This window comes from Rhipicephalus microplus, chromosome 7, assembly GCF_043290135.1.
Source record: "Rhipicephalus microplus isolate Deutch F79 chromosome 7, USDA_Rmic, whole genome shotgun sequence".
Taxonomy (NCBI): Eukaryota; Metazoa; Arthropoda; class Arachnida; order Ixodida; family Ixodidae; genus Rhipicephalus; species Rhipicephalus microplus.
The window spans coordinates 82,671,192-82,683,531 of record NC_134706.1 but is presented as its reverse complement, the minus strand read 5'-3'; the positions used below and the strand labels follow the sequence as shown (position 1 = coordinate 82,683,531).

General features: G+C 45.8%; 1 protein-coding gene across 2 annotated transcripts in view; it reads right to left on the bottom strand.

Moving 5' to 3' along the window:
- LOC119180271 (uncharacterized) overlaps positions 1–12,340 on the bottom strand; it is a 66,841-nt gene that overhangs the window by 34,857 nt on the left and 19,644 nt on the right. For both annotated transcript variants that reach the window (XM_075869348.1, XM_075869349.1), the window contains exon 3: positions 12–74. In XM_075869348.1, the coding sequence (XP_075725463.1) occupies positions 12–74 (63 nt within the window). The remainder of the gene's footprint in view (positions 1–11; positions 75–12,340) is intronic.

Genomic DNA, 12,340 nt, shown 5'->3' with positions numbered 1-12,340 from the left:
CAATAGCTTACCTTGACGGCGCCATCAACTTGAGCGTAGCAGAGGTGAGCGATGACGCAAGACTTTCGCAGTGTCTACAGATATTTCCATGTAAAAAAGAAGTAAAAAACATTGAACATTAAAATGCTGCAGCAAAAGGGACATTACATTGATGAGTTCAGTCACTGGCTCTTACCCTGGTGTGGTGGTATAGTGACTAAGGTACTCGGCTACTGACCTGCAGGTCACGGGATTGAATACCGGCAGCGGCGGCTGCATTTTCGATGGGGGCGAAAATTCTGTTGGCCCGTGCGCTAAGATTTGGGTGCAGGTTAAAGAAAACCATGTGGTATAAATTTCCGGAGCCTTCCACTACGGCGTCTCTCATAATCATATGGTGGTTTTTGGGACCTCAAACCTCACATATCATGAGTCATTGGCTATTAGATCAAGTTTGTGACGTTATAGTAATGAGTAGACCACACTTCTAGGGTTTCAGTATATCAACTTCATATTCTTCTCTATCCTAGCTCGCAACACGGTTCTGTTAAAGAAAAAGTTATCAAATACGTCATATATTACGTTTATTATGGCTCCCACAACTCATCTGTCGTGCCTAGCAGCATTTACACTAATCGAACTCTACGGAGAACTCACATACGAGAAAGTTGGTTTTATGCATTGGTGCAGTATATTATACATGCCTGATTTCCAAAAGAGTCAATAAACACTCTTCATAGGCACACATATCTTGTTAAATCTTTTTGAATATTTAATAGGAAAAATTAGAACGAAGTGTGAGCACGAGCGTAGAGCTCGTGACTGGGCGGAGCGGAACGAACGTTTGCCGGACACTGGACGCGTTCCTAGCTCGCCTGAGCCATTAATTCTCTTTTTTTCTCTGTCCACTGGCGAAGACATCTTTTCTTCTACGCTTTAAGGAGGTGCCGGGAAACATGAAACTCTGCCATCCAAGCAACCTAACTAAAAGACTTCGTCCACAACGAAGTTAGAGCGCATCAAAAAAAAATGAACGGCTCAGCGAGCTTTGCACACCCGCTCACGAAGTGAAGCATGGTAACTGATCGACTCCAACTAACTAGTTCGCCTCATCAGACCTTCGTGTGGTGCATGACCGGCTGAAGGCATGCAACGAAGGCCTACGGACGCTCAACTTAGAACTTGAATCCCACCTCACCGATCACCGAGTCGCAGAAGATTGTGCCTCCGTATAGCAAAATATGAAGACAACTCTGCTGCTGCGCCAAAATAATGTAGTGTTCCTACTTAAAATAACGGAACAGCATTAAAGCTTCAGTATGGAACTGGCGTCCATCTTAATCTGCTTTATTTTTCACTTCATCCCCCTCTTCTTTCCTGCCCCGGCCCTCGCGCTTCTTCATCTTCTGTCCAAAGGCTCATACCGCTTCACCCTTCCCGCTTTCTTTTAATTACCCCTCCTGGGGTAATACTTGAAGACATTCCCAATTGAAGCACATTCAACAGATCCACGTTCACCAGTGTACCAGACAGTCTTCAAAATTCCGTTCTGGGTGGCTGTCTTGGTCACAGAGTAAGGCCCATAAAATTTGGCACTGGAATCTCTTATTCCTTTTCTCACTAGTACGAGGTCGGTGACTTGAATGTCTGGCATGTCTGCTCGATGCCTCTTGTCGAAATTCTTTTTCATTCGTTTTCGGTACCTCTCCTCCTGTGATTTTTGTTGCCTCTCCTCGACAATCTTGAGGTTTTCCAAGAGTCCCAACTCACGGTCTGCCTGCAGAATAGGGGTCTCTCCTGTAGAAGCGTACTGTGGACTGCACCCCAAGCCACTTGTGTAGGATCGGTTATGATGTTTTACGGCTGCTTCTAAAGAACATTTCCATCCCCCAGGAAAACTATCGTACATCTTGATGTATTGTTTCACGTCCCGTATGGCACGTTCTGCAAGCCCATTCGCCGCAGGATGGTATGGCGCACAGAACTTGATCGATACATTGTGATCTCGAGCCCATCTTACTAGCTTTTCACTCTTGAACGCGGGGCCGTTATCGCATACGATTGTCCGCGTAGTTCTAAACATGTCCCTTTCGAGAAGGGTTATGACGCTATTTGCATCTTCTTTTCCTGCTCGTGCCGCGACCATCCTGGTGCATTCATCTATGGCCAGCAGAAAAGCTTGCGTTTTTCTGACTCCTTCCCGTTTCTTGTTAAGTTCGGCGAAATCCAGGTGAACTACTTCAAAAGGCACGTTCGAGTGGCAAGGTAGTATCATGGTGTCCGTAGGCTGTTTATACTTGACTTTGTGTACTTGACACACATGGCATGAACGAACGTACTGACTAACGTCTTTCTTCATGTGAGGCCACGTAAACCTCTTGACCAACTTGTTGTAGGTACGCCAAAAGCCGTCGTGTCCTCCAGATTCTGGGCTATCGTGGTACAAGTAAAGCACTTTGGAAACAAGAGTTGATGGGACTTGATACCGACCTTCCGTAAAAACCAGTTGTTCTGAGCCTTCCCACAGCTTCACTTCATTGATTTCTTCAGATTTTTCTGTGTTGTTTTGTACCATCAATCTTGATAGAGCATCTGCATCGGTTAAAAGCGGTCCTGGTCGGTGCGAGATGGTAAAGTCAAATTGCTGCAAGTAATTCACCCATCTGGCGATACGCCCTTTAGTTTGGGTCATATTCAAGAGATGAGTGAGTGCCTGGTGATCGGTGAACAAAGTGAACTTCGTACCTTCCAGGTACGTGCGGAAGTAGTCAACGGCCTTCAGAACCGCCAGTGCTTCTTTTTCCGTAGTAGTGTAGTTTGTTTCAGACGGCTTGAAAGTGTAACTGTAGTAACCGACTACGTGTCGCTTTTCTCGGCCAGATGCTTCAATACATTTTTGATACAACACTGCACCAGTCCCATAATGTGAGGCGTCAGTGTTCAATTCAAAGGGTAAAGTGAAATCTGGTATACGCAGAACGGGGTCAGAAGAAATTCTGTGCACCAAGTCACGGTAGACTCTCTCACATTCGTCACTCCATTCAAAGGGAACTTCTTTCTGCGTTAAGCGCGTGAGGCATCTAGTTTTGACAGCAAAGTCCTTTATGAAAGATCGGAAATGTCCTGCCAATCCCAAAAACACACGCAGTGAATGGACGTCATATGGTTTCTTCAACTGGGAGATCTTCTCGACGGACTCTTGTTTTGTGCTTTTGGTGTTCCCATCGAAGACTCTTCCAAGAAACACCACTTTTCGTTGAAAGAATACACTCTTCTTAAAATTAACCTTGAGATGTGCCAAGCTCAAGGCGTTTAACACCTGAGACAGATGGTCCTGATGCTCAGCCTCTGTTTTGGAGAAGACTATAATGTCGTCTATGTACACATTACAAAAAACACCAAGGAATGGCTTTAGGACGTCGTTCATGATCTTCTGGAACCACGCTGGCGAGTTTTTCCAACCGAAAGGGAGCCGGTTGTATTCGTAGAGATCGAATGGCGTGATAAAAGCGGTGTACATTTTTGTTTCTTCGGTTAGTGGGATCTGCCAGAAACCTTTGCATAAATCGATGCGGGAAAAATGTCGGCAACCCCCGGTCTCATCTATAATTGTGTCGATCTTCGGCATAGGAAATGGTATGAGTTCTGTCTGACGATTGAGAACCCTGTAGTCGGTGCATAATCTGAAGGTTCCGTCTTCTTTCGGTGCGATCGTTATGGGAGAAGCGAAGGGTGATACCGAAGGTCGTATGATATCAGCATCTAGCATCTCCTGCAACTCTTTCTTGAGCCACATCTTTCGCTCCCTTGACATATTGTAAGGTGCTTTCCGGATGACGGTCTTGTCAGCGAGTTCGAAAGGAACCTTGTGGGACTTCATCGCCTGAGGATAGCTTCCTATGCATACAAGTTCAGGGTAGGTCGTTGCGATATCCTCCGCGCACTTGACAACTCGTAGATTATCTTGTCTACCCTGATTTGTCTCGTTCCTTGCTACTCCTTCTACTAGAACCACATCGTCCCAGTACACGTTGATCTTTAGTTTCTTTATATCTGGTCTTGATAGCAAAAAGTCGTACGTTACCCCCTCTATCACCAACACTTCGCTCTCTATTTGCTGACCCTGGAACTCGATGTTTACCAAGGCCCACTGATCATGCAACGTTACTTTTCCATCATAGCCTTGTACTCGTAGAATTCTTCCACTATGCAAGCGATTTGCATCCACCAGCTTGGCATTTATAATGGACACACTTCGCAGCGGTAGACCTACCTCGTGAGCTCAGCTCGGAAGAACTCGTAAACCTGGTTGTGGAAAAGGCAGCCGTAGACACTACTGAACTACGACGGAAAGGTGCTGTGAAAGTGAACTTGCGTGTGGCGACCTTCAACGACCTAGTTCTTGAACCAGCGCGTCGAAAACACTCAGGATCACGATCTCCGACGGAAGAGGTGAGCCTCGTTTTGAAAGCTTTTCAGCTGCAACAGGAACAGATGCTTCAACAAAACCAAATAATGACATCTCTTATAAGCTCTCTGAATGCTGAGAGACCGACACCTAATTTCGTAGAACCTGATGCTTTCGACGGTGTGTCTTCAAATCCAGAAAGTTGGCTTGATTTCTACGAATATGCCGCTGGAAAAAACAAGTGGCTCTCTGATGAGGCTAAAATCACCAACATGCGCGTTTACTTGAGAGGTGTTGCGCGAAAGTGGTATGAAACATGCATTCTGGAAGACAGTGACGACTCTTGGAGCCAGTGGAGGAAAAAGTTTTTGACTGCATTCCGAAGCAATCCAGTAGAAAGATGGAACACGGCGCTTAATTTCAAGTCTGAGCAAAGCTGCCTTGTCGAGTACTTCTTTGAGAAACGCCGTCTTTTAAAGCTGGCGGAGCCTTTGCTTCCATCTACGGCCGTAGTTGCCTTAATAATGCATGGATTGCACACTAACGTGTTGAAGCAAGTGCAAATACTGTCACCAAAGACTCTAGATGACCTCCTCGCGTGTCTTCAGAACATACCATCAGCTTCGGAAACAAGCATAACCGCCGAGTCAAGCAGCTGTTTCAGTCGGAGTAAATCGGACTGGTCAAGCCGCGCTCAGCGAGAACCGAGCCACCTCGCAACTCGCACAGATAACTTGCCCTGGCGTGTTCCAAGAGGTCGAGTGAATAATATCGACACTGAAGCTCAGGAGTATTCGACAGAAAAAAAACTAATAAACGAGGGTGATCAGTCCCACCCGATGACTCCAAATGAGACTGTTTATTTAAGTTGCTCTAGCCTACTTCACATTCCCGTCAAAGTAGGAAACAAACATATGATGGCTCTGGTAGACAGCGGTGCTTCTGTGTCCATTATAAATGCCAAGCTGGTGGATGCAAATCGCTTGCATAGTGGAAGAATTCTACGAGTACAAGGCTATGATGGAAAAGTAACGTTGCATGATCAGTGGGCCTTGGTAAACATCGAGTTCCAGGGTCAGCAAATAGAGAGCGAAGTGTTGGTGATAGAGGGGGTAACGTACGACTTTTTGCTATCAAGACCAGATATAAAGAAACTAAAGATCAACGTGTACTGGGACGATGTGGTTCTAGTAGAAGGAGTAGCAAGGAACGAGACAAATCAGGGTAGACAAGATAATCTACGAGTTGTCAAGTGCGCGGAGGATATCGCAACGACCTACCCTGAACTTGTATGCATAGGAAGCTATCCTCAGGCGATGAAGTCCCACAAGGTTCCTTTCGAACTCGCTGACAAGACCGTCATCCGGAAAGCACCTTACAATATGTCAAGGGAGCGAAAGATGTGGCTCAAGAAAGAGTTGCAGGAGATGCTAGATGCTGATATCATACGACCTTCGGTATCACCCTTCGCTTCTCCCATAACGATCGCACCGAAAGAAGACGGAACCTTCAGATTATGCACCGACTACAGGGTTCTCAATCGTCAGACAGAACTCATACCATTTCCTATGCCGAAGATCGACACAATTATAGATGAGACCGGGGGTTGCCGACATTTTTCCCGCATCGATTTATGCAAAGGTTTCTGGCAGATCCCACTAACCGAAGAAACAAAAATGTACACCGCTTTTATCACGCCATTCGATCTCTACGAATACAACCGGCTCCCTTTCGGTTGGAAAAACTCGCCAGCGTGGTTCCAGAAGATCATGAACGACGTCCTAAAGCCATTCCTTGGTGTTTTTTGTAATGTGTACATAGACGACATTATAGTCTTCTCCAAAACAGAGGCTGAGCATCAGGACCATCTGTCTCAGGTGTTAAACGCCTTGAGCTTGGCACATCTCAAGGTTAATTTTAAGAAGAGTGTATTCTTTCAACGAAAAGTGGTGTTTCTTGGAAGAGTCTTCGATGGGAACACCAAAAGCACAAAACAAGAGTCCGTCGAGAAGATCTCCCAGTTGAAGAAACCATATGACGTCCATTCACTGCGTGTGTTTTTGGGATTGGCAGGACATTTCCGATCTTTCATAAAGGACTTTGCTGTCAAAACTAGATGCCTCACGCGCTTAACGCAGAAAGAAGTTCCCTTTGAATGGAGTGACGAATGTGAGAGAGTCTACCGTGACTTGGTGCACAGAATTTCTTCTGACCCCGTTCTGCGTATACCAGATTTCACCTTACCCTTTGAATTGAACACTGACGCCTCACATTATGGGACTGGTGCAGTGTTGTATCAAAAATGTATTGAAGCATCTGGCCGAGAAAAGCGACACGTAGTCGGTTACTACAGTTACACTTTCAAGCCGTCTGAAACAAACTACACTACTACGGAAAAAGAAGCACTGGCGGTTCTGAAGGCCGTTGACTACTTCCGCACGTACCTGGAAGGTACGAAGTTCACTTTGTTCACCGATCACCAGGCACTCACTCATCTCTTGAATATGACCCAAACTAAAGGGCGTATCGCCAGATGGGTGAATTACTTGCAGCAATTTGACTTTACCATCTCGCACCGACCAGGACCGCTTTTAACCGATGCAGATGCTCTATCAAGATTGATGGTACAAAACAACACAGAAAAATCTGAAGAAATCAATGAAGTGAAGCTGTGGGAAGGCTCAGAACAACTGGTTTTTACGGAAGGTCGGTATCAAGTCCCACCAACTCTTGTTTCCAAAGTGCTTTACTTGTACCACGATAGCCCAGAATCTGGAGGACACGACGGCTTTTGGCGTACCTACAACAAGTTGGTCAAGAGGTTTACGTGGCCTCACATGAAGAAAGACGTTAGTCAGTACGTTCGTTCATGCCATGTGTGTCAAGTACACAAAGTCAAGTATAAACAGCCTACGGACACCATGATACTACCTTGCCACTCGAACGTGCCTTTTGAAGTAGTTCACCTGGATTTCGCCGAACTTAACAAGAAACGGGAAGGAGTCAGAAAAACGCAAGCTTTTCTGCTGGCCATAGATGAATGCACCAGGATGGTCGCGGCACGAGCAGGAAAAGAAGATGCAAATAGCGTCATAACCCTTCTCGAAAGGGACATGTTTAGAACTACGCGGACAATCGTATGCGATAACGGCCCCGCGTTCAAGAGTGAAAAGCTAGTAAGATGGGCTCGAGATCACAATGTATCGATCAAGTTCTGTGCGCCATACCATCCTGCGGCGAATGGGCTTGCAGAACGTGCCATACGGGACGTGAAACAATACATCAAGATGTACGATAGTTTTCCTGGGGGATGGAAATGTTCTTTAGAAGCAGCCGTAAAACATCATAACCGATCCTACACAAGTGGCTTGGGGTGCAGTCCACAGTACGCTTCTACAGGAGAGACCCCTATTCTGCAGGCAGACCGTGAGTTGGGACTCTTGGAAAACCTCAAGATTGTCGAGGAGAGGCAACAAAAATCACAGGAGGAGAGGTACCGAAAACGAATGAAAAAGAATTTCGACAAGAGGCATCGAGCAGACATGCCAGACATTCAAGTCACCGACCTCGTACTAGTGAGAAAAGGAATAAGAGATTCCAGTGCCAAATTTTATGGGCCTTACTCTGTGACCAAGACAGCCACCCAGAACGGAATTTTGAAGACTGTCTGGTACACTGGTGAACGTGGATCTGTTGAATGTGCTTCAATTGGGAATGTCTTCAAGTATTACCCCAGGAGGGGTAATTAAAAGAAAGCGGGAAGGGTGAAGCGGTATGAGCCTTTGGACAGAAGATGAAGAAGCGCGAGGGCCGGGGCAGGAAAGAAGAGGGGGAGGAAGTGAAAAATAAAGCAGATTAAGATGGACGCCAGTTCCATACTGAAGCTTTAATGCTGTTCCGTTATTTTAAGTAGGAACACTACATTTAATAGGAAAAATTAGAACGAAGTGTGAGCACGAGCGTAGAGCTCGTGACTGGGCGGAGCGGAACGAACGTTTGCCGGACACTGGACGCGTTCCTAGCTCGCCTGAGCCATTAATTCTCTTTTTTTCTCTGTCCACTGGCGAAGACATCTTTTCTTCTACGCTTTAAGGAGGTGCCGGGAAACATGAAACTCTGCCATCCAAGCAACCTAACTAAAAGACTTCGTCCACAACGAAGTTAGAGCGCATCAAAAAAAAATGAACGGCTCAGCGAGCTTTGCACACCCGCTCACGAAGTGAAGCATGGTAACTGATCGACTCCAACTAACTAGTTCGCCTCATCAGACCTTCGTGTGGTGCATGACCGGCTGAAGGCATGCAACGAAGGCCTACGGACGCTCAACTTAGAACTTGAATCCCACCTCACCGATCACCGAGTCGCAGAAGATTGTGCCTCCGTATAGCAAAATATGAAGACAACTCTGCTGCTGCGCTGGCGTTGCTCAGTCACCATATGGAGGAGCTGAAGGCGTCGACATCCAGGATCACCGACAGTGCGGCAACTAACATTGCAAACGCAGGTATTGTCACTGCAGGTAGTCGTGTCTTTAGCGATCAAATGACACACAGGCTCGTCGGTTCTCGTTTACCTAAACTTTAGCTGCTTCACTTCAACGGAAGCTCAACGCAGTAGCAACATTTTTGGGATGTGTTCAGGCACGTTGTTCACGAAAACCCCAACCTATCGAACATCCAACGCTTCCACTACTTTAAGAACCTGCTGACTGGACAGGCATCTAAGGCCATCGACGGCATTCAAGTGACGGAGCAGTCATACGAAGACTCCATCGCCATACTAAAAGACCGCTTTGGAAAAAAGAAAATCATAGAGCAACAATAGCCCTCAAACCTACGAACGCTCAAGGTAGTAAAGTTCTTCAACGATGTGGCTTCGTTGCGAAACCTATAGGACACTGTCCACTTCAATATCAGAGGACTTACGGTGCTCTGACGCCCGGAGCTCTCCTATGCTGCCACGCTCGTCGAGTTCCTCACCGAAGCGATCCTCGGAGAAACGGTGGTAGAATACTTCAAACAGCCGAGCCGACAGACGAGTGCCGATGCGGTTGCAACGTCAGAAACGGAACTTCGGGAGGTATACTCAAGTACGTGCGCATGGAGGTGGAAGCTCAGGAGAGAATTGCCTTGGTGGACGCCGGCGGTCGTGGTGTTCGAGATCGCCGACAAGGCACGTTTCACAACGCTTCACCTACGGCATCTGCTCTAAGCAGCGACGCAACGAATAAGAAAGGTACTGGATTTTTTTTTTGCCTGTCTTTGGCGCACGTGACAGAGGCATGTCGTTCCGACATTATTATCGGCAAGAAAAAGAGTCACTTAGCCAAAGCCGGGCGATGTTTCAAGTGTACCAGCAAGGAACATCACGCTAAAGAATGCCATCGCAATGTGAGGTGCTCTAAGTGTAACGCAAGACACGTAACAGTTCTTTGTGACCCCGAATGTGCTCTAAAGCAGCGCTCAACCAAATGAAGGATCCCTAGATTGAATGTCGAGTAGAACAAGCCGTCATTGTAAAATACCAAAAACATAGTGCTGTTACAAACGTTCAGAGCGTGGTTGATAAACCAATGTGAGTCCAGCTTTATTATAGGTGACTATGACAGTTAAATCCAACAGACACTCATTAAAGAAGACATCTCTAAGAAGCTAAGAGAACCAAAAGTGCGCATTATTGAAATGGATTTCATGGCATTTGGAGGTGCTAGTGATACACCAGAAAGACGACTCAACCTTGTCAAAGTGGCAGTGATGAGTCAATTTGATCTTTCAAAACATGGCATAGAAGCCATAGAAGTACCGTAAATCTCTGAACAACTGATTCAAATGCCAGTGAAAAACAGGTTCTTGCACCAGATGTTACAAAAAAAAAGTAGTACATCGCAAATACGGTACACATCCCTGGATCAAAAACGGAGGACGGCATATGCTTGCTCGCTGTAGCGGACCGAATTCGGAAGTTCTTGGTCAACGAAGTTTTCCTAGACGAGCAACAACAAGGCCTGGTGGCCATTAACCCTAAGCTTAGGAGGACCTTTCAAGGGCCGATCCAATGTGAACGGCATCATTTTAAACATGCTGCTACAGCTCACATCTGTGCACTGCGCACAAGCTGCCTAGACGCAGAGGTGTCGTGCACTATGCAACAATTCCGAGATCTCGACAACATTGTTATCTTGGACCCACTCACGAAAGACGACTATGACAACGCTGGAATGAATTAATGCATGAACTCTATCAAGTACAGCAATGTACGATATGAAGTGTCACTGCCTTGGAAGCCACTAAATTTGACTCGCAAACAATCAAGCAGCGGCCATGCGTAGACTTCGAAGTTTGTTACGACGCATCTACAGAGACTACGAGCTTATGCAGCAATATTACAAAGTGATCACACAGTACGAATCTGATGGGCATGCAGAAAAAAAATTAAATTTGAAACCGAAGAACTACTCAATGTTACTACATGCCTCATCATGCGTTTATTCGCGAATCTTCAACAACAACTCGTTTGAGGGTGGTATTTGACACCTCATTTGACGCTCCAGGCGTAGCATCGCTGAATAACCACCTAGAGAAAAGACCAAAAATAAACATTGACAATGTAAAGATGCTGATCAATTTGAAACTGCATAAAATTGGAGTTGCCGCGGATGTCCAGAAAGCGTTTCTACAAATAGGCATTAACAAAGAAGGCAGAGAAGCCTTACGATTCATGTAGTTTAAACGCACACCAGCAGCAGGGGAACCCCTGCCTAAAATTGAAAGCTACAGAATGACTCGAGTTCAATTTGGTACGACCACAAGCCCATTTCTACTAACTGCGACATTACAGTATCATTTTAAGCACGTGGAACCAACCCCACAAGATACCGCGAAACAATTATCCTACAACTTCTTCGTCGATGATCTTGTCACAGGAGTATCTTCCTCCCGCGAAGCTTTATGAATATTCTACGGCGCAAATACTATTTAAAAAAAGCGGAAATGAAACTACAGATATGGTCGACGAGTCATCCTATATTACACAAATCATTAGTCAAGACTCCGAGGCGTCATCTGAAGCAACCACGACAAATGTTCTTGGTTTTTTGTGGGACACGAAGTACGATTGACTCCGACTTAACATTGAGCCTATGTTAATATTTCTGAATAATAAAGAAAATACCAAAATTTTTGTGCTTCAGACAACGGCAACAATTTTTTATCCTTTGAGGTGGCTATCTTCCTTTCTTATCAGGATAAAGGTCCTGTTCCAACGTCCTGGTAGCACGGGACAAAGTGGGAAGAAGCCATGCTCGCACCATTACAGAAAAAATGGAAGAATTGGTGTGCAGAACTCCAAGACCTTCACAAGTTTTCACTTCCGCAGTGTGAGCTGAAGCTTTGCTTAAATCAGTCCGCAACTTGCCAGCTTCCCCTGTTTGTAGATGCCGGCACGAGTGCTTACGAAGTAGTAACATACCTCAAGGTTGTAGATGAAAATGTAATCGCTAACATACAGTTATTAATGTCTAAAAGCAGAGTTGACCCTCTAAAGCGAATATGTTTGCCACGCTTGGAGCTGTAGCCGCAGTTTTAGCTGCTAGAGTTCTCAAGTTCTTACGTGATGCTCTTGCATCTAGAGTGTGAAAAATGAATGAGTACTGTTGGACAGATTCAACAGTTACACTCTGCTGGATTCGAAGCTGAGCCGTTAAGTGGAAGCAATTTGGCTCAAATAGAGTAATCGAAATACAAAAAAAAACAACTCACCCAGAACAGTGGAATCATTGCCCTGGTATTCAAGACCCTGCTGATCTGTTGACTCGGGGAATTACCCTAAAAGATGCTTTCAATAACCGATTGTGGTGGAAGGGCCCAGACTAGCTGCCCAAATCATCACACTGTCGGCCAACGATTGACGACCTCACTCCTTCGGTGGCGTCAGATGAAGGGCTCAATAGTGAGT